This window comes from Macrobrachium nipponense, chromosome 12 (genome assembly GCF_015104395.2).
Source record: "Macrobrachium nipponense isolate FS-2020 chromosome 12, ASM1510439v2, whole genome shotgun sequence".
NCBI lineage: Eukaryota > Metazoa > Arthropoda > Malacostraca > Decapoda > Palaemonidae > Macrobrachium > Macrobrachium nipponense.
The window spans coordinates 46032642-46056641 of NC_087205.1; the positions used below are offsets into that span (position 1 = coordinate 46032642).

The following is a 24000-nucleotide window of genomic DNA, read 5'->3' on the forward strand; positions in this document are numbered from 1 at the left end:
GTCATGTAGAGAGGAAAAAAATGCAAAACTCCTCAATGGAGGAGGGAGACAACAAGAATAAAACGAAGAGTCAGGACTACGAGTGAGTATTCTGAATTGATTTTATATTTAGTTTTATATTATTACAAGTTTTTATATATCTGTATTTATTGGTGTTTTTTATATTATTTCATTTTATGCAAAAAAAGTTTTTCACTTGTATACCTTTTAGTAATGTATTCGTAACAAAACAAAAATGTAATATTTTATATATATATATATATATATATATATATGTATATATATCTATATATATTATATATATATATATATATATATATATATATACTATATATATATATATAGTATTATATATATATATATATAGATATATATAAGTATATATACTATATATATATATATAGATATCTATATATATATATAGATATCTATATATATATATATATATATATATATATATATATATATATATATATATATATATATATATAATATATATATATCATATATATATACTATATATATATATATATTATATATATATATATATATATATAGATATATATATATCTATATATATATATATATATATATAGATATCTATATATATATATATATATATATCTATATATATATATATATATATACTCTATATATATATTATATATATATATAGCTATATATATATATAATATATATATATCTATATATCTATATATATATATATTTGTATATATATATATATATGCAGGGGCGGCAGCAGGGGCGGCGGCAGCAGGGCGGCAGCAGGGGTGGCAGCAGGGGCGGCGACAACAGGGGTGGCGGCTGCAGGGGCGGCGGCAGCAGCAGCAGGAGTAGGACGACCGAGGTTGGCCTTCCTAAAATCTGCCCTCTCCTCTAGGGGCAGATCTGGAGCTTGGGGCAGGGGGGCCGTGATGGAAGACCACTCATCAGGATTAAAGTTGATGAGGGCATTCCCGGCCACTTCAAGAAACTGGATGTGGACACCTCTGGAGGTCCAAATTGTAGTACCCACAGTAGAGGATGTAGGCATTCTGGAGGGCCAACTGAAGTATGTATTTGAGGAGCTTCTGTGTCCACCTCCTGGTTCTCCTGGCGAAGGGATAATACTGGATGAGTTGATCAAAGAGATCACCCTGCCGACGTGTCTTCTTCCACTGAACGACATCTTCTTGGATGGGCTCATGACTTGTCGTAATCATTTTGTCACAGCAGCCGGAGAAACTGGCATTCCAATATCTTTATTGGTTCCCCGAAGAACGCCTTCCCCTACAACATCTATGTACCAACTTCAGATAGGTCCAAGGAAGAAGGGCCAACAGCACAGAGGCTCCAGATAGACTAAGAGGGTCGATGATCTTTCTTTCGCACTAGTGCCCTTTGGCACAGTGCCTCTTAAGGAGAACTTTGGCACCTCTAACCAGAAAGGATGCCAGGTATCTTCCTCCATTACTTCCTCTTATCACTTTGTAAGTGATTCTTATTGTATTATTTCACTTTATCCTTTTAGTGTTATTCTTCACCTTATTTTATGCCTTATTAAGACGCCTTCCTTTGATTCACACCCTTCTTATGCTGAGTGCCAATTGCTAGATCTTCTAGTTCTATGAGTCATTCGACTTTCATTTAATGCCATTACAGGTATGGTAAATCTTGAATTGTATGCCCCCCAGCCACACGGCTCTTACCACATAAGTGCCATTTGGCATAGTGCCATATTCCTAGATAATGGCAGATGTACCTGTCAGAGGAGTCAAGACCTCCGAGTGACTTTTACTACATCCACCAGCCTCTACCAGTGTACTTTATGCTCTTTGGGCTAAAGAATGAATATAGCCAATACAAAGGTTACTGAATAAAATCCTTGGCATACTGATTGTCAATCCTACATCTGTCATTTATTTAATTTTTTTTTCTATTTCCATTTAATTGAATAATCTCGAGCCCTTGGCTCTATAATCTTTCCTGGAAATTTACAAGCCTCCAGCTCATCATAATGTAATCTTACATGGTACTCCTATTTATGATGCCTCTCCAAACTTAGAGCCATCACACCTAAGTATTGTGGCATCACATAACATAAGACCATGTTGTAATGCCTCTTCAAGGCAGACTAACCGCATTACATTGTCTTACAAAGCTAAGCATGAAGTATTTCATGATTTAATCATATTAAACCATTAACCTTGTTTCTATGTTGTTATGTATTAGGTAACTATTTTCGCTATTAAAAATGATTCTGTTTGAGCTTCCTTGACTGCTGCTCTAATATAACTAAAAGTTAATGTCATAATAATTGATTAAATGTTAATTCTGCAAGTAGAGTAAATATCATAAGCAATTTTTTTGTTTTGTTTGCCTTTGATATTTCGCAGACATTAAATTTTAGAATAATGTAACCCAAAGGTTGTGAATGTCAACTAGGTTAGGGAGGTGTAATGAGGCAAACCTCTCACATGCTATCTCATCCTCCAAGAAGTAAAGTAACATTCAATGTAAGATATTTAATATTCAGTAAAATCACGTTCATATTTTAAAAAATTTCAATCATAAAATAAACTAGGCTAAATTCACCTCAACAGACCTATTTCACACTACCTTTGAGGGATAGTTTTTTAATCTCCTTCCTTTGTCCAGTAAGGTCCAGGAGAAACGTTAATCTTCGCCCAAGGTAAGTCAGCTGGCAGAGAGGCATAGAACTGACCATGTGCTCGGCACCATCTTGAAGACCCGAGCCATGATGACCTCATGCCCATGCGAGCAACCCGCATTGATACACAGTCCTGCTAGCCCACATCGCCATCTGTGCAGAGCAACATCATAATTCCCCAGCGCTATAAAAGGACCTCGTACAGACAAGCTCTTGCTTAGAATTAGAGGGCACTGGAAGCATGACCAGAACACTATCGTCCTCCATTTCCCTCTAGAACTGCCCCTTGATATATGTGGCTGTTGTGGGCCTCAGTGACCTTTGTCGTGATTCTAACTCACTTGCACACCAACCACCCCTCTACTGGGCCTCATTGAGGTTCTCCTAGCCAGTCACGTTGCTGTCAATCCTTTTCTATTTCCCATTCCCTTTCATAGTGCAATATACATACAGCAAGACCTGTATTGCTTTTGTTTTGTGTTGATTTGATTTATGATCCAGCGAAGTGAAGTTTTACATAATTGTTTATAAAGAGAGTTATCAGAATCAAGCCCACTCTTAGCACCTTCTGTGTAATTCCTTGATTCCTTGATCAAAGTGCTGTATTTCAGCTAAGTAACCACAGATAAGAGTTATTCAGCTGTAGATCTCTTCATCACATTGTGTGAACAGTGGCATAACCACTGTATTCCATCCTAATGGCGCCCTACGAAGCGCGCTCCCTTTTGTGTTTCTTCAAGGATATCCCTTTCATATTCAGCTTAACCCTTTATTACAAGCCCTTGTTTACCTTTCCCATTTGCATTATTATTCTTTTAATAATATGTGTTTTTCTGTTGTAAATATAAGTAATTAAGCTAAAACCTATGAGTTTACCTAATCATTGCCCCCTAGGGAAGAAGGCCCTCAGCAGTAATCGTGCATATTTTTTACCTGACCTTAGGCTAAAGCCAGAATTGTGCTATCCCAAGGAAAGTTGCATACACCCTCAGTGTATCCCAGGGGTTAAAGCTAAATTGCTTAGATAAAAATATATCAATATATATATATTTATATTATATATATATAATATATATATATTTTATTATATATATATATATATATATATATATATATATATATATATATATATATATATATATTATTAAATATATAATATATAATATATGGACTCTGACCTAACCATGCCAAGCTTGCGACGTTGAAGCACTTTTCACTAATATACCTGTGGAGGAAACCATCAGCTTTATTTTAGATACTATTTTTACAGAAGACGATACTACATATAGTGGCTTTAAACGTGATGATTTTAGGAAATTGTTAGAATTAGCAGTGCGGGACACTGCTTTCATTTTTAATGGACAGGTTTATTTGCAAATAGAGGGTTGTAGGTATGGGGAATCCCCTAAGTTGTACATTCGCCAATATTTTTATGCTCAAATTTGAAAGGGAACTGCTGGACAATTGCCTCCGTCTTTTAAACCACTTTTTTTACCGAAGGTATGTAGATAACACTTTTGTTTTGTTTAAAGATAGGCATCATAGCGACTCATTTTACAATATGCTAACTCCAAACATCAAAATATTAAATTACCTGTGAATTAGAAGAAAATGGACAATTAGCATTTTTAGATACAATGGTAGTTCGTAAAGATAACTGTTTTAACATAGGAATCTACAGGAAACCTACCTTTACCGGTCTTGGCTTGAATTTCTACAGTTTTTGTTTTTATAAATTTTAAATTAAATTCTTTATCAACGCTCCTCCACAGGGCTATAAAACCTAACATCAAGTGGAAATTATTCCATGACGAAATAATAATTTCTTTGAGGGATTTTCCCCCCCCAGCAATTGTAACCCATCGGGGTTATTTTTTAAATACGTCAAAAATACCATCAATAACTTTTTTCATCCACCTAGTTCAGTCCATTTAGCACAGAAAATTTAGATACTATATTAAAATACCTTATATACATGATAGGTAGTTTTTTGCCCTCCCTTAAGAAAATTTTAAACCGCCATTATCCCAGCAGTTGATACCAGATTCACTTGCATAAATCCTAGAAAATATTGGTAGCTTCCTAAAACACAAAGAGAAATTGCCCTCCTTGATGCAATTCGGTGTAGTGTATTTATTTAATTGCTGCCGATGTAATCAGCAGACCTACGTAGGAAGTACGCGCCGGTTGCTCAAAGTGAGATGTGATGCTCATAGAGGTGTAAGTTACCGAACGGGCATTAAATTATCCACCCCTGACAATCAAATACTAGGAATCACGCCAGAATCTGTAGGGCAGAGATAGATTATAACAACTTTAAGGTCATTATGACGTCACCATATGAACACCACCTCCTCGTTCTTGAAAAGTTTGGCATTAAGAAACTGGTACCTTCACTTAACAACCATACTACCTCAGTACCTTTGTATATAGCATAAAGACACGTCACTTTGTTCTTTGCCTCTCCTTGACTTTTTTTCCACCGTCCTGACACGGAACGGCGGGACTCTGCTTGAGCAAGTATTTCCACCTCATTTTTAAGTATATTTATATATACTATATTCTGTTTATGTTTTTATTCGTAATTTTACTTAGAAATATTTAAATTTTTTATGATTTTACATTTCCTTTTCTTGAATATGTTATGTATTGAGGTAATACTCATTCTTTGAGATTTTATAATCGTAATTTTACTTAGAAATACTTTAATTTATAATAATTTTACGTTAACATTCCTAATTGTTTGGTAATGATGTAATATTTATTTCTTGCCTTTAGCCTGAAGATGGGACTTTGTCTCGAAACGTCGTAGCAATAAAGAATCATGTAATGTCCATGTCCTTCGTATCCCCGTACCTATTTCATCGAGGATTAGCCCACCAGTGATGAAGAATATATCCATATATATATATATATATATATATATATATATATATATATATATATATATATATATATATATATATATATATACATATATGTGGGTGTTTCAAAATTAGAGACCCCTCCACAGGACAAATGGAAAGTTATGAAGTTTTCTGCTATAGCCTATCTCCAAGTACATTATCTGAAGTTTCTATTAAGCTATTTTTCATTTTAAAATCTTGTATTTTTAGACTGCGTGACGGAGTTAGCTACAGCCATGGTTAACGACTCAGGAAATCAGATGGTTTGACTGAATCTGGGCTATAACCTTTAGAGAGGCCATGGATGCTGGGACATCCTTCATTTCACGTTCCTGGATGCCTAAATACATTAGGAGAGATGAATCCTTTGTTAAAAGAAAGTGGAACAAAAATCCATATAACTGTCATTGCGGAAAGAGTGGGAATCTTGCAAGGCCTGAAGTCCTTTCTCAGGAGTCAAAAGACATCATAGCTGAGGCATTGGGTAGACCAAGAAAGTCTTTACATAAATTGGCACTTGAACTAGAAACAAAAAGGGAAAGAAGAGAAGTTATATTGCTGTATATCGTGAGTTGGAAAAATTTGGTATCAAGCCATTTCATGTTATCAGCAAGCCCAACATCACTCGGCAACAGAGAGAAGACTGTGCATGGTTTTGTGGTTCATTTCTTAAAGATTGGTATAAAGCTGACTTTCTCCATGTTGTTGCATCAGATGAATTCTTCATTTACACAGTCAGGAAGCCAAATCATAAAAATGACATCATTTGGGCTGCAAAGTTGGATGATATCAGTGATGACGTGTGCTATCGCCAAGTTGTGAAATTTCCTGAATGTTTGGGAATTTTTCTGTTTCACAGCCAAACGGTTAATGTGGATCATTGAAATAAAATGACAGTCATGGAATGGCAAATACTTCAGAGAAACTAGGCTTAAAAGTGGAGTATTTCCTTTCCTCAAAGATCCTGAAAATGTGTTATCTGTTGAAGAAGTCACATGTTTCCATGATAAGGCACCATATTTCAAGGCTCTTCAGACACAGGAGCTGCTTCGAAACAGTGATATCGATTTCTTCTCATCAAGTGAATTTCCAGGTAAATCCCTTGACCTTAATGTGTGAAAACATTGGTAGTATCTTAAAGGATCGTGTTGAAGCACTCATAGTGAACTATGATGGTATACGAAGCTTCGATGACCTGGGAAGAGAGGTGACCTAAGTGCTCAGGGAAATGGAGTTTGAGTCTCAGATTTTTTGCAATTTGCTGTTCTAAATTACTTTTGTTTTTGACCATATCAATTTTAGTTTATGCTGTAGAAGGGGGCTCTTATTTCGCAACACCCTATATATATATTTTATATTATAATATTGATATATTATATAATTCTTATATAATATATGATTAATGATATAAGTATATATGTGAGTAGAGATATATATAATATTAGATGAATATAATTATCTATAAGATTATAATATATATATACATTACATAATATATATATATTATATATAGTATGTATATAACATGTATAATTATATATATACTTATATGATTATAAATATATATATATATAGTATTATATATCAAGATATTATATCATATATAATTTATATATATCTATATAATATATATATGATATTATCTATATTATAATATAATATCATCATATATATTCATATATATATAATATATATATAATATCATATATATATCTATATATGTATATATTAATATATATATGATGGTATATATATAGTATACTAAAACATCACTCCCACTCATTTAAAGAATCTAACAAAGCACAACAAATATTTGGCATTTACAAATAGAATTAAAACGAGAACTCGAAGGGAACACCTACCAAGGTAAGAGTTAAAAAGTGACTAAAAAGGCTGGTCGGGTCTGCCACCCCTATGATTCTTATATATATATATATATATATATATATATATATATATATTATATATATATATATTATATATATATATATATATACATATATACATATATATATATGTATATATATATATATATATATATATATATATATATATCATAAGCAATTTCTTTCTGTTTCTCTGTTTCTCCAAGCTAAGGCTATCAAATTTCCACCATATATATATATATATATATATATATATATATATATATATATATATATATATATATAGATAGATAGATAGATAGATATATACAAGTGTAAATCGGCGAATCTCGTGTTGTAAAGAGTTCGTAGTTAGGATTTCAACAAGAATCAGCCCACCGTTCTGTGTTGGCTGAGCTCATTATCCCTCTCTCTCTCTCTCTCTCTCTCTCTCTCTCTCTCTCCTCTCTCGCAGGTCTAGATAGGATAGGGAGAGTTAAAATTCCTTGTACGTGAAGAGTGTCCCTGGAGAAATCCCTGGCCACATGTACAATTGAGTCCTATTGCATTGCCCCATTTATAAAAGAGAAAAAGAAGAGCAAATAAGTAAAAAGAAAAGAAAAACAAAGTGTTACCGTAAATGCGTTTAATGTTAGAATAAGGAAAATCAATGGTAAGGGATTTCCTTCTGTGTAGAGAGACATAATAAGGGCAGTTACCTATTGCCTTCCCACAAAAGTGCAGCTAAGGGCACGTGTTGGTTTTCCCTTTCCCTAAATTCCCCTAACTCGGTCTTGAATAAAGCCTCTTAATCCCACTCTGTCTTGCCAGCTGTGTGAAGGCAAAACTCTCCAGGAATTTAAATTGGTGAGCAAAATTGGTAGGTCTTAGGTTTGCGAGGGGAAAAAAAAAAAAAGGTTGAAAAATGGGTATGATAGGGAGTCCAGTGGAGCTGATAATTACGCAGTGGTAAGAGAATTTTAATTTTGATTCTTCCTCTTCCCTTCAGTGCTTATGACGCTAGTGTAAAATTACAATTCTGAGCATTGCTAGGTTGAAAGGGTAAGACAGACCAAGGATTTCCCTTGGTAGAAATAATTTTTTTTTTTATTTATCCCCTCTTCGTCTTCGTCTTTGAGATGATTAAAAAATCCATATATCCATTTGTATTTCATCAATTGCATTTACCACGGCTTTTCTCATTGAGTTTTCCGTGAATACGTGGCAAAATTCCTTTTTTTATGTTATTTACAACCCAGTTGAACTGGCATTTACAGATCCCATTACAACCCAGTACTCGTGTTGAGGTTTCCACGTTTACGAAATTCACCGTTAAATCCATTATCGGCATTGAGTCATCCAAAGCACTGTAAATTACAGAGATTTTTACGGCGTTTTCGTCGGCGTGAGTTTTCCGCCGCACTACGCATCAGTAGTAACTATTTACAAAGACTTTTATGGAGATTTTCGTCGTCGGCGTGAGTTTTCCACTGCACTACGCGCCAGTAGTGACTGTATTTACAGAGTTTTTTTATGTCAAATTTTGTCAGCGTGAGTTTGTCACCGTGCTACGCACCAATAGTAACTGTATTTACAGGGATTTTACGGCCACCTTTGCAAAGTATCAGTTTTGAGTATTTCCGCCCTTAAATAGTATTAATCTAGATGACCCTTAAAGCTTAGTTGCGCTGTTATTTACCGGGATCTAATTTCATTTACAATTTTCTTTACTATTATTTCCAAGTCGCCTGTGTGAGTTTTCCACACCAGAGTGGATTTCATGCATTCTATTTAGACTACCATTCCTACACCAATTGCGTGAGGCATTCACAATTTCGTTTTGCTATTATTTCTTACGTCACCTGTATGAGATTTCCTTACTACATAGAGGACATTTTCATCCTTTTGGCTGCATTTTGTCTGCCTCTGCAGATATTCCAGCCATAGGGATCCTTGTTATTTCCTGGTATAGCGTTGAGTATTCCACATACTCCTGGCAACACTTGCAGTTTTGCGACTGCCTTCCATCCTATTATTTTCAGGCTAGACTAATAGTGTTTTACTGCTGAGAAGATGGTCAGTAGCGCAGCACTGGAGGAGGTTAGGGCCTTCACCGAAGCCGGAAGAGCCATGGGGCTGGAAGGCACAAAATTGATAAATAGGGTGAACGATAAAATGAAAGAAACTGCAGAGAGAGCATACCAGGTGGTTGAAAGGGAGAAGGAGAGAGAAGCTCAAGAGAAAAGAGAAGCAACTGAGAGGGAAGCACAAGAGAAAAGAGAAGGAACTGAGAGGGAAGCACAAAAGAGACCTACTCGAAGAAGATGCATTTTCCTTTCCTTTAACTTATCATTCTTTGCTATAAAGCGATTACCATGACAGCGCCCTCCTCATCCTCATATACAGCCATCTCTGTACAATGAAACAAGTAAGAGTTTCTCCTTGTCTCAGTCCAGTCCTCACAACTGAAGACCTTCTGGATTAGGACGGTAGCAGCTCAGGCCACCTACACCAGAAAACCTTTAATGTACTCACTATGGTACTCAGTCTTGGTTCTCTGGAGCTCCTATCCGCGGTCAACCAAACACCATTAGCAGATTTAAAACGACACGTCCCCTACAGGAGTGCTTTGGCGTTCTTCTTCACAGTTAGGCCTGCCACGTACGACATCTGTCGATCGTAAGAGTGAGATGGCAGACTTGTAGAACTCGACTTAAAATTGGGAGCTGTCCATCGCCATCCCTTCCTGTGAACCATAGTATGACTTATCACAATCCCTAAAGGGATTTTAGAGACTCTTACGCCTTTAGAAACTGGTTTCTGCTGAACGTAAATAAGAATTTCCTTAATGCATTCGGACAAGTGAAGATGAAAGGGTTAGGGTGGCCTAAGGTGTTGTGTGATCTCTCGTAACTTCTTGTTATTCACTACTTGATAAGGGTGGGAGTTAGTTCACCGAAATATATTCATTAGCTTTAAACCAGAGAGTTTTAATGGGCCTTATATATATATATATATATATATATATATATATATATATATATATATATATATATATATATATACTGATACTTTAAAAGAACGAAAGTATTGTCTACATACCTTCTGTAAATCAATGGTTAAAAGAATGACGGACAACCATTGGTTTACAGAAGGTATGTAGACAATATCCTTGTTCTTTTTAAGTTTTATTGGTACGCCACTCAGTTTTTAGATTTTCTTAATCAGCAACACCATAACATTAATTTTATTATGGAATTGGAGAAAGATAACCGTTTACCGTTTTTAGATGTTTTAATCACGAGAGTTAATTCTGTTTTTACTACTGCCGTTTACAGAAAGAAAACTTATACAAGTCTTGCAAATAATTTCTACAGTGCTTGTCAAACCAATCTTAAATTGAATAACACTATACTTCTATACTTAAGTGTATAGGGCTCTTAGATACTCGTCCAGTTGGGCCATATTTCATAAGGAGATTGAATTTTTAACTACTTCCAACAAAATTCATTTCCCAAGGATCTAGTTTTTAGAATCGTCAACAAACTTTTAACTAATGATTTTTATCCTACCACACCAGTTTTTAATGTTCCGAAAAAACTTATTTATGCTTCAATCCCTTATATATTTGACTCCAAATTTTCACAGAAACTGAAACAAATTATTGAAACAGAAATACCTTGCATAATTTTAGAATTTATATAAAATATTCCCAGTAAAATTGGCTTCTTGTTTGGCTTCAAGGACCGTCTGCAGCCCTTCATGAGATCCAGTGTGGTCTATAAGTTTAGATGTCCAGGATATCCTGGTACTTATATTGGATCAACGAAAAGGTTGCTGCAGATGCATATTGCAGTCATTTAGGGTTTAGTTTTAGAATAGGGCAAACATTGAGCAGACCAGAATATTTGAATATAAAAAAATCATGCTATCAATTGTAAAAATGAGGTCAAGAAGCAGCACTTTACCATATTAGGGTATTCTAAGGATGCAGATTATCTGACTACCTTAGAGTCATTATATATTAAAAGTTGTTTTTACTTTGCTTTTTTTTTGGTCTTTTAATGTTAATTGTTATTTTAAGAATCCTGTGTTTTTTTAGTATTTTTAATGTTATTACTCTGTCATTTTGCAGACTGATGATGCACAAAGTCATGTGCGAAATATTTCTCCATGAATAAATCTTCTTTTAACACTTATATGTCTTCGGCTTTCCTGAATTAATTACATATATATATATATATTAATATCTATTATATATAACTATATATATACTATATATATATATATATATATATAGATATATCTAATATATAAATATATATATATCTTACACAACAAGGAATAGTTGAGGCAATATATTTAAGACACCATTGTAAAGTGATAGGTTGTGACATTCCTTGAATGTAGGAACCATCAGTTTAGCTTCTCCTTGGAAACAGTGGTCGAAGTGACAAGCTTTGGAAATGCTGACATCCTTCCTCGGATGGCGCGATGTCTAAGTTGCTGTCTAGGCAGATCAGACCATGATTACTAAGTGTTCCCTGCTTGGGTGCTAGGTCGTTTTTACACACGCAAGTATGTGTGTATTTGCGTGTTTATACATACACGCAATATGGTGTTCTTTCATTGACAGCATGAGTGTTACATTTTTTTTAGGCTCTTGTGTTTTTTTCTTCTTCTAACTTTGTGTGTGAATCATTTTTGGAGTTAAAGAGGTAGTTTAGATCACCATATTTTTTTCCCCATAGGAGCAAAACATGATAAGTATCTTAGCACATGTTTAAAAGCGACGCATTTTTTTTTCTTTTTTTTAATACATACATATGCATATAAGTTTTCATACATGCAACTCAGTTCTCGAGGTGCTTGATTGTCTTGGAGACAGCGCGCTCTCTCGTGCATACACACTCAGCGTATTTTCTGCTGAGTAACCAGTTAAGTGTGATCCTTGGGGTAGTGCCTAAGAGGATGGTGAATTTTTTTGTCTTTGTACCAGGGTTGAGGGGGTGAGTCCTTTTCTTTTTCTTTTTTTCTCTTGTCACTTCGGTTTGGCCTTAATAACAAAGTTCAATGCCGTGAGGAAATCAGCTGATAGCCACTAAGAGATGTTGTGATATGCCCGTAGGGTTTCTTTTAGAACGATTTTTGTTCTTTCTCTTGCGTAAAGAGAAAAGGAATATGAATGAATATGGTGCAAGTTTCCCTTACTCTTTGGAGAATGCCTTTACGCAATGGTAGAGGGCGTGATTAGAACTGGGGATACGGAGCTTATTTTAGAACGGGGATGTGTTTGGTGATGCTAATGGTGATGTGTTTGGTGATGCTAATGGTGATGTGTTTGGTGATGCCAGTGCTGGTGATACTGGGGAGTGGTAATATTAAAGCCCATACTGGTGATATGGGAGATATTTACGGGAAATTATTACGCGAGATATTTACAGGGAGATATTTATGGGGATTCTATCGGAGTTCACAGTGGTAACAATTTTGGTGAATGAGACAATGATTTGTGGGTGATATTGGTAATATTGGTGATACTGGGGATTTCTAATATTGGTGTTATTTCTGATACTAACAATGGGGTGCTTGTAGTGAGAACTAAGGGTGGTGATGTTTATGGTTTGTGGAAATGGGAAGGTACTAACCACAAATGTATAGGTGTTTTATTGGAGGCTTTTGTGTTAATGCCTTTTCAAAGACTATGGTAAATATCAAATTGAGGAAAATTAGGTCAGCTACCTGTCTTCTTTTAGCCCGGGTGTTTTTTTTTTTTTTTTTTTCTGTGATAGCCAGGAGTTTTCTTTTTTTATGAGTTCAGTAGACAATTGCTTGAAGCCTATGTGAGTCACATATGTTACAGGTGTCACGGGGACAGTCAACAGTGCCATTGGTTTTTCTTTTCCCCTTTTTGGAAGTTAGCCATTGGTGACGTAAGTTTTTTTTTTATCATTAGCGAATTTGAATTTATTTTTATCTCCAAACAGTTTGTGTAGATTTTTTGAGATCTCAGTTCGTGATTTGGAATCATTGTTCAGAATGCGTTTATAATTTCAGCTGTTTGTTGTAATGAGTTATTGCACACTGAAGATTTTCCTAGAATTTCTCGGCAATTTTTGCCAAGTTTTTGTCCTTCTCAGCAGTTATGCTAAACAGATTTTACAGTTTTTGACTGTAACATTGAGCTCCTTAGAGAGGCTTTTATAGGTTATTTTACTGGCGCATTTTTTTTTCAGTTATTTTGATGCAAATGGAAACCTTTGTGAGAGAAGATATGTGGAAATATTTTCAGGTATATCAGCTAGATGATTTGAGTGCATTTTTCGGGGACAGAGTTTCATTTTTGATGACCCTGCTTGGAGGTGTAATAATATTTTTTGGATACTTGGTTTTTATTCCACATGTGGTTATTGGTGAAATAGAAGGGAATATGGTGATATGTGGTTATTGGTGAAATAGAGGGGAATATTCTCATTGCCGGAGTGGTATTATTATTAAATATGGTGATATGTGGGTGGTTTTTTTATATTATTACTGAAGATTTTTTTGGAGGGCTGAGTGTTTCTTTTGTGGCTGCAATCCTTGGTGGTGAATAATTTGTGGTTATGATTTTTGGAGCTGAATTTCTATGGTTTTACGAGCCAAAGAGGGGGGTATTGTGGTTCCTTTTGGTGTTGTGGCTCTTAGGGGCAGGTGGCATTGTGGTTTTATGGAGGTGTTGTATTTTTATATTCACCAGTGGTTATTTTGGCGGTATATAATTGTTGAATTGTGGTATACTGTGGTTTTATATAATTGGGGTAGTATCATGGGGAAGTTATGTTTTATGGACATTTTTTTGGGCACCTTTGGTGATATCCTGGAGATAAGTTTGTGAAATGTGGTTATATGGTGTCAGTACGGAATTTTTGGAGAATATTTGAAGAATAATGGTTTCTGGTGTTGCAAGTCTGACTAGACAAATCTATATTGCCATTCAAGCACATGTGGTGTTCACAGGTGGATTTTTGCTGATTATGCTGTGATGAGTCCGGTTGCTGACTTTTCTCCTTTGGGGTTGATTGCTCGGAGATTTGCACTATTTTCGGATATGTTGATTATGGCATTCCACGGAGATGTACTATGTAAGGGGGTTGTTTCCGGTCATTGCTGTTCGATGAGATTTGCTGCGGTAGCAAATTCTGTAGCGGTAAATACTGCGTATTTGGGGAAAATGTTGGATTGTATATGTTTTTTCCTCTCTTATGTGCGCTTTGTAATGGGGAAAGTTCAATTATTATTGTTGTTATTATTTTTTTTCTTTTCCTACGAGAGATGTCGTAATTGGGGTTAAGCTTTAAATAGCATTTCTTTTTAGACAGGAGATATAAATTGTCGGGGTATGTGAGTTAGGTAGATGGGGTGTTCAACATTATATGTCATGGAGGTTAATTATATAAACAGTAAAAGGGTTTTGCTGTTAGACATTAAAGAGTTCTTACTGATTTTGTGGGCTAATGTAATATCAGAGCTTGAGAGAACATTTTTGGTGATAATTTGGGCTGGTTTTGTTTCTCTTTTTTTCGGGCTCAATTTCTTTTTTGTGAGTAATGGTGAGTTTAAAATGTGAGGACAGTAGTCCGAAGAGTTTTTGTGATTTCTCATCTTGCTAGTTTGGGGTGGCTTGTGCTAATTTATGTATGGGGTTAGCAAGTCTTTTTATTATATTGTTGGAGAATTCAATATTTTCTTTACAGGGTTTTAATAGTGATTTATGGTTTAGCAAACTTATGAAGTTCCTTCACAAGTTTTAGTTAGGAATTAGTTCAGTGGTTATATTAGTGGTGATTAATTGGAACACGTTCAGTTAGTATTTTTTCGAATTTTGATGTCATTATTTGACAGATGTATGTCTAGGGTTAATTCTTCTTTAATTGACCGATAACGTGACTGACATACTGAAACACCATAAACATTGTTCCCCTACGCCAGCAAGACGTCCTTCAACTTCTGCAAAGATGTAGTTGCTGACATGCGAGAGAATCTACGAGTCTACGAGGTTTTACAGCGCTTTTGGACTACGGAAGTCGTCAGTTGTCTTCCACTGGGAGATGTTTTGCCTTTTCTACAGTGTGTTTCACGAGTCTGTGCAGCTGCAGACCGTACATACACACATACGGGAGCGTAAAAAATTATTATAGCCCGGATACAGGCTGTTCAAATTGATTTTATATGATAGACATTGTGCTGCCAAAGACGTGCAGCTTTTTTTTAGTATGGTGTTTTTTGAGCCGGCCAATATGTTTTTTTTATATATATATGCTGTTTTGTATGAACTATGGCTAGGCAGGTGCTAGCTTTTTTTTGGTAGCCGAGCATCTGCAACAAGGAATAGTTAAGTCAATATATTTAAGACACCGTTGTAAAGTGATAGGTTGTGACATTCCTAGAATGTAGGGATCATCAGTTTAGCTTCTCCTTGGAAACAGTGGCCGAAGTGACAAGCTTTGGAAATGCTGAAATCCTACCTTGGATGGCGCGATGTCGAAGTTGCTGTCTAAGCAGATCAGACCATGTCTTGTTTCTATGCCCAGGCGCTTGATGCAGAGGTGCCTTATGAATCTGGTTTGAGGCGGTTTCTTAGGCGTGAACAATGTGTGTGAGTTCATGCGTGCGTGCGAGCTTCTTTCCTACATAATGAGAAAGTAAGTTATCCAAGATGGGAGATCGCTACAGAGTCAGTGAAGAGCCAAGATGGCTTCTCCAATAGCAGTTTTAGTGAAGTGTGTATAATCTGCATTGAATGGGTAAGCATACTTAATTCTTTAGCCAAAAGTGTGGCTTGACTATATTTTGAATATTGTTTCAAAGATGTTCTATTTCATTTGACCTTTTTATTTTCCTTTTTAATCTTTTGTTTATCGATATGTTCTCTTGTCTTCTTATAGGCGGATCTGAGACAAAGGGGAGCCGATATGGTGACTTATTTAGAAATGGGAACTTAACTAATGTTTCGTGGTGTTACTAGACTATGACTATGCCCAGTTTTATGACTAAACTAATGTTAGTTATCTGGTTATCCCCAGGGTTATCTGAGTTATTTGGATTTTGAGTTCAGCCTTTCATTTAATCTTTTGTTACAAACCTGAGTTATTTAGTTAATGCTTTGCTCTTAAATAAATGTATTTTTGTAGTTCATGAGTCTGATTTAATTGCCTTAGTTAATGGAGAGGGGTGGGGGGGGGGGGGGGGGGAGTGTTGTAGAGAGAGAGCGCGATGTTGTAGAGGGGGGGGGGCGAGTGTTGTCGAGAGAGATAGAGAGAGAGAGAGAGGGATGGAGAGAGAAAATGGATGTTAGCCAGTGCCTAGCTGCACGCCATTGCTACCAACCCCTTTTAAGATTACCGAGGTTGGGCCCTCGGTAATAGATAGGGGAGGGCGGTGATGGTTCGGACACTTTTTTTTTTAATTTCTATCTAGAAGTAAGAGTTTAAGGAGCAGAGATGTCGTTGACATGTCAATTTGTAGCCTCATCATCTTACATTTACGAGCGAATTTGGTAAGTCGTACCTATACTTTACTATACTTGAAGCTGTTTGCCTTCAAATAAAAATTTCCAAAATGTCCGAATCATCCCCACTCATGGTGATGATTCGAACAAGAGCTTGGGATGATTCGGACAGTTATTATAATTGATATTTACCTTCAAGTCAGTTGATAAATGAAACAAATACCCTGCGAAATGTTTAACTGAAATACTCAATATCAACTTTACAGATTATTCTCTCCCTTATTGATTGGCAGAGAGAAAATGTAACTGAAATCCACAATGTTTACTGAGAATAAATATTAAAGTTGGCTTAAAGAATATTGTATCCTTCAAAACAAAAATTAAATGAAATATTCTTGCCTTCCAATGATTAAATAACTGAAATATGCTTGTATTTATTCTCTCCATGAGTAAACACCAAACAAAAAATGTAACTCAAATACATGACATTTGTCGTGCCTAAATTTTAATTAATGTTGGCCTAACGAACTTTGAAATACCCCTGTTTTCTTTTAATAATATGCTGAACTGAAATTGGATGCATTCCAATTACTGCCTCTTTACCAACAGTTGCTTTATCCTCAATTTATGGAATTATAAAACTATTAGTAGCAAATTTCTGGGATTTTCTTAAATAAGTAATCTGAAATTCATCATATGCGTCTAAATTGCTGGTTATTTTACCTACATAATAGACTTAGCTACATTTTACTAGCTTTATTCCAACAAGAACAAAGTCTCACTACTCTGGGAATTTATCAATGAAACCAACTTCTGTGTCTCTGATCTCCTCCTCCAAGATGTCAGAACAATTATTGTTGTTAAGCTCGACTGTCAAGAGATCTTCAATACGATGATGAAGGTCTTCATCACTGGTTTGGTCCTCTGTGTTTAAATTTTTAGTATCTTTTCTAGCTTTTTTGTGCTTAAGGTATAATTTCCAAACTTTATTTCCTTCTTGGCTGGGAGTTTTGGCTTTTACTTTTGTTCTTTCTGTTTACATTCAAGCTTTCCTGGAGTGTCCATTGCAATCATGCATTTTGTCTGCTTTCTGCTTTTAGTTGTCTCCTTCCTCTCTCCTGCTTTTGGAAATGGTCGAATATTCTCAGGAGAAAACTGCTGTTGTGATGATGGTGCAGGTTGTTGTGCTTGTAGGTGGTGAAAACCCTCCTGGTCAGCCCTGTTTCTATCTTGTTTCACATAGTTCTACCTCAACCACCATTTTCTCGAAACTCCTGAAGTGTATTTCTATAGCAGCAGCAGCATCCCTTGCCCTATTGCCTTTCTCCTTATACTCTCGTCCCATGATAGGCTTTAAGGAACTAGAATCAATCTGAAGCAAAGAATAGGCTATTTTTTTTTTTTTTTTTTTTGTAATTGAGGGGTTCTGTGATGGGTTTATGAAGTGCTTTATAAGGTAATGAGGGGGCTAATGAATGGATACACAAAATATAACGTAAATATTGTTAGTGAAAATCTTTTGTTTCTTAGTTTTAATACATAATTAGTAAAGCATTCGCTAGGAGGGATAATTCGGACACGTCCGAATCATCCCTACCCTAGACTGTCCGAACCATCATCCCTCACAGATCATAACCATTTGATGACACCCTCAGCCCTATGTCCTTTGAAATTACAGGTGGGTAACAGCTACATCTTCGTCATACAGTACAAATTCACACCTAACTGATCATCAACTTATCATATTCACTACACCTCACCTTATGATTCAAACGTCAAAAATTACATAGGAAATGAGAAAAACCACAAAATTTAACCTCTATACTAAAGTACGTGCCATTTCTCAACCAAAGGCCATGTGTCAATAGTAAACAAACTCTCGCAGACTCGCTATTTCACGTGATTTTCCGGAGCTGAGGGCCCCTTACGTTTTCAAGGAAATGTACTGTCCGGACCATCCCACTGTCCGAATCATCACCGCTCTCCCCTATATATATATATATATATATATATATATATATATATATATATATATATATATACATATATATATATATATGTATATATATATATATATAATATATGTATATATATATATATATATATATATATATATATATATATATATATATGTGTGTGTGTAGTGGAAAGCATAGGGGGAAGGACAATTTCTCATTCCTTTCAAAATATTTTATTCAGATGGCGTTTCAAGACTTTTCAGTTCCATTTGCAAAGTTATGAAATAAAAGAACAAGCACTAAAAGTAGACTCGAATTTAAAAAAAAAAAAAAAAAAAAGTTTTAACATAAAATTACAAGAGCCGAAGCTCGATAAGAAGGAACAAAGTTTACCGGAAATTGCTGAAGGCAAAGACCGAATGACATTCAGAGTTCAGTTCGGCTTCAACGGGAACTCACGAGAGGTATAAAGATGCTAATATCGGCTGAGTATTTAGCTGGGAGCAAGCTGACTAATAAGAAGTGATTCTAATACTACTAGTTGGTGCCGGTCATTCGGAGCTCTGCCTATGGTTTTGAAATCTTTGTATTATATAGTTGATATCCTATTTGTAGATTTTTGTATTTTTCTATTAAGTTTTTAAAGCGTAACGCTTTAGCTACTCTCTTCCACAGGGCTTTGAACACATCTGATTGAAACAGTTTTCATAATGAAATGCTATACCTCCACCTGTACTTCATTAGTAACTGATTTTCATCTAAACTCTTTTACAAACGTCTTTACTAATCTCTAAATAATATATACCATTTAAAACTTGAAATACCAAGGGTAGCTAAACTACTTTTATATACAAGTATTCCACTACTTATGATAAAACCTTCTACCGAGACTTACGAAAAATAATAGGCAAAGTTCTACCTGCTATTGAACTGAAAATGATACATGTTAATCCAATGACAATGAGATCTCTATTCAAATGCAAAGAAAGTCTTCACCCTATGATGACCTCCGAAGTCTTGTTACTTGTTCAATTGGCCCGTAGGTTGCTAAAGGTGAGATTAGACTTTCATCAAGGCGTGAGTTATAGAACGTGATAAGACTATCAAACCCCGAATTCTCACGCAAAGAAATATAAATATGATGTCAACTACAAAAATTTTAAAACCATAGGCAGAGCTCCGAATGACCACCGACCAGCAATATTAGTATACTTCTCATTAAACAGCTTGTTCCCTAACTAAATAGTCAGACTAGTCAACACCTTTATACCTCTCGGGAATTTCCGTTGAAGCCGAACCTGAACCTGAATGTCACTCGGCCTTTGCCTTCAGCACTTTCCGGTAGACTTTGTTCCTTCTTATCGAACTTCAATTCTTGTGTTTTTATGTTAAAACTTTTTCCGTTTTTTTTAACCTGAGCCTATTTTTAATGCCTTTTCTTTCATTTTATAGAATTTAAAATGGAACTGATAAGTCTTGAAGCGTCAGCTGAATAAAATACTTTGAAAGGAATGAATATCTGTGCTTCCCCCAATGCTTGCCGCTCTCTGTCGGGTTTATAGCAACCTCAACACACACACACACACACCACACACATATATATATATATATATATATATATATATATTATATATGTGTGTGTGTGTGTGTGTGTAGGGTGTGTGTGTGTGTGTATGTTATAGATATATATATATATCTATATATATATAATATATATATATGTATGTAGTGTGTGTGTGTGTGTGTATGTTATATATATATATATATATATATATATATAATATTATATATATATATGTATGTATGTGTGTGTGTACTACATTTAAACAAGATATATATGTAGTTTCTAACGAAGATGTTATTCACAGAAGTTACACTTTTTCAAGAACGAACTGTCCCCCATTGTCTGATAGCCATAAAATGACCAGATAGGCATCCTTGCTGTATTTATATCCTTTAGGAGAAAAGGATTAAAGGGCGTTTTTTCCAATCCAGAGATCTGTCTCTTGTAACCTCCCTCTCTGGTTTGGTCCAGGAGCCTTTGTGTCCTTGACCTGTCTCTTAACTGCAGCTTCTTCCAGGGGGCGCACTGTCCACGTTCTCTCCTCGTTTTTTTTGTTCATCCTCTCATTCGTTGTTACATAATTTCCTTGATAGGCTGTCTTCAAAACTACTTCCAGTGTTGCCTGCCATCACAACATTTGCACATGTTATGAAGGAAATTTCGGCAATCATTCTGACTATTTTAGTACTTGTATTTTGTATGGGAAGTCCATGTTCTCCCAGTCTACTTTGTGTTATTTTTCTCAGCAGTGCTTGGTCACCGCTGATGACTGATTGTCGTACCTAATATCATGTTGTGTTGTTTACTACATTCTGTGCTATAATGAATTCAACGGAGGAATAGAGTTAACTTCACAACGCTTCTGGTCATGCCTCCACTGCAGTTTAGGTAAGCCACTTTGATGTTCAAATTTCATTGAATTTAATGTTGTATTGTAATCATTTCTTTGGTTATTCAGTGTGTCGGGACAAAAGAAGTTTCTTTGCCACTGGAAATCAATAACCCTACCATCAAACACAGGTGTTCCTAATGGTTACCAAACCCAGCCATTTTTCAATGAAATGCTGGTTCTCTTCACTGAGAAGCCTTTGCTGGTTAAATGCATCAGTTTTGGTGTTATCAACAAATTTCTTAGGGGTCTTGTGGAAACTGAAAGTAATCCGCGTTGTAGTAGAAGAATATTTTAAGAATTCTCCCTAACTTTGTAAGCATAGTATAGTAAAAATAACGATTCATTTTTCAAAATAAACAGTTAGGGGGCTTCTTGACCTGAGTGTATGGCAAAGAACAATGCTTTTGTACAGCAGCTTTTAAAAGTGAAAGAATTTTGAGGTCCCAAACATTATAATATATTACCAGTTCATCTATTTGGAAGTCAAAATATAAAAAAAAATAATCAACAGTAACTATTACGAAGCTTTAAAAGTTTGACACTGATTGGGAGTTAGAGGAAAGAAATGCATTTAAAAAACCTAAACCATTTCATTAAAAAAACATGTCTAATTCTATCTTCGTCTATAGAATACCAATAATTTCACAGTATAAGTAATACTTGTAAAGGATGCGTTTTGTAAAGTATTTCGGGATCGCAATATTTGTAATCACGATTTTTTATGGAGTCGCAGGTGAAGGATAGTTCTGGAGCTGAGCTGAAAGTAGTAATAACTTGGACAAAAGCAAGTTTTTAAAGGAAAGTTAAGATTCTCATATGCCTAGGAAATATTTGTATGTGTCAAGAATGGTTATGATGTCTACTTCAATAAAAACTTAATTTATAGAATTTATGCTACTTTATTTATCAACCTGATATTTTCAAAAGCAAGTCAGCTCACAGAAATTGCAAGGAAATTTAATCAAATAAATTACACTGTTTTCTCGAGCCTGCTTAACAAGCACTACTAACCTAATGAGATAACTCATCAGGTTAGTAGTGATGATTTTCACCCTTTTGTTGATCAATCGTGAGTGATGAAATGTTGAAAGGTTGTGAATGTGAACTACCTTGTCTTTAGAATATTTGCTTCATATATTTCAAATCTTTTATTCTGTAGAATAATTCTTGATTCAAATTTTTTTATGCATGCTAATATGATATGTCTTTTGCATTCTATTATTTTAAGTCTCCAACTAATAATATTTACCATTTTTATTTATATATCACAATATGCGTAGGCATGCTGACATTAAATCAAGTTTGACACATTTTCAGCGACTCATCATAAATGTTTATCTTTTTAACGCTCAAAAGTAATGAGAATGTTAGGTTTAAGACAAGAGACAAAATAATGACAATGGACAAAGAAAATATGATATTGGAATGGAGGCTTCAATTCAAAACATAAATTTTGGTGCTGCAAATGGGATCAAATGGAAGTAATTGCGGCGGATAGAAATATGTAAATCAAAGGGAAACGAGAGGTTATAATTCAAATCAAATACTAACAGAGAGATATGACGTGAACTTACATAACTGAAGGTTTGTAGTGTTGATGTGCGGGCAAGCTGTCCATAGACCCAGTCTGAATGTAACGGTTGTCACAATGGGTTGCAGAGCTTGCGTGTGATCATTCTCTTTTAATCCGTCTTCTGCAAAGTCTATAGAGCGACTTGGACTCTCTGCTAAAACTATGGGCTCCCTGACTAATGCCCACTGGGGAAACATAATGGCAGCAACTAGTGAGCCCAGGGCTGCCAAACCAGCCCACACTCCAAGGACACCTGCAACCCAGGTCGCTAACCTCCCCCCAACGCCCTCTCCTTGCATAGTTTCGAGATAGTTTCCAGGTTTCTGTCCAGATGGAAGTGCGTGTCAACCACAATGGCATTGGGGTTATATCCCTCAATTGTGTTCCCAGAACTGTGGGCAAGTTACTAGTGAGTGATATCGTTAGATCTAAATAGCCCTTTAGAAAAACAAATTTCCAGTATTATTAACTAACTAAAGAGATTCGATATATATTCATGATGATGTGACCAAAGTGAAAATATTCTGATAAAATATTTTCTGATTAACACAAAATCGACCACTTCCTCCTCCGTTAATTTGCCTTCTATACCTCACTATTCAACTTAAGAGGACGAGCCATTTCTGTAATCAGTTATGCCTCTCTGATTGTCTAAATCTCGTTTATAGAAAATATAACGTCTTTGCTAATGTTGCACTGTGTTTCCTTTCCCGCAAAGGAGTGGGCATTTATTTTCATGTCCGACGAATAGTCTTCATTCTGAAAAAAAAGAAAATAAAGGGCAATTATTTTTTTTCTATAAATATACAAATTATATGGCAAAAGAATTGACCATAGCACAGAAATATTCTTAGCAAATATACGTACTTATCGTTTTCTGAACAATAATATAATTCCAGAGCGATTCATAGCATACTTTCCCGTGTGATGTTAATGTAAAACCTTTACAACCAATCTTAATTTCAGCTGAGGTGTGAACACAACTTTTGTGACAATGGAAATTCAAATTCAAATTCAAACACATCTAACGCAACTATATGAGGCAACAGATTTCAGCGGAGAAATAGCCGAAATCTATTGA

At 35.3% G+C, this 24000-nt stretch overlaps 1 protein-coding gene across 1 annotated transcript in view; it reads right to left on the minus strand.

Annotated features, from left to right (window-relative positions):
• LOC135224791 (uncharacterized) overlaps positions 1–24000 on the minus strand; it is a 91825-nt gene that overhangs the window by 48991 nt on the left and 18834 nt on the right. The window contains exon 2 of the mRNA XM_064264116.1: positions 22921–23678. Within this exon, the coding sequence (XP_064120186.1) occupies positions 22921–23218 (298 nt within the window). The 5' untranslated portion in view covers positions 23219–23678. The remainder of the gene's footprint in view (positions 1–22920; positions 23679–24000) is intronic.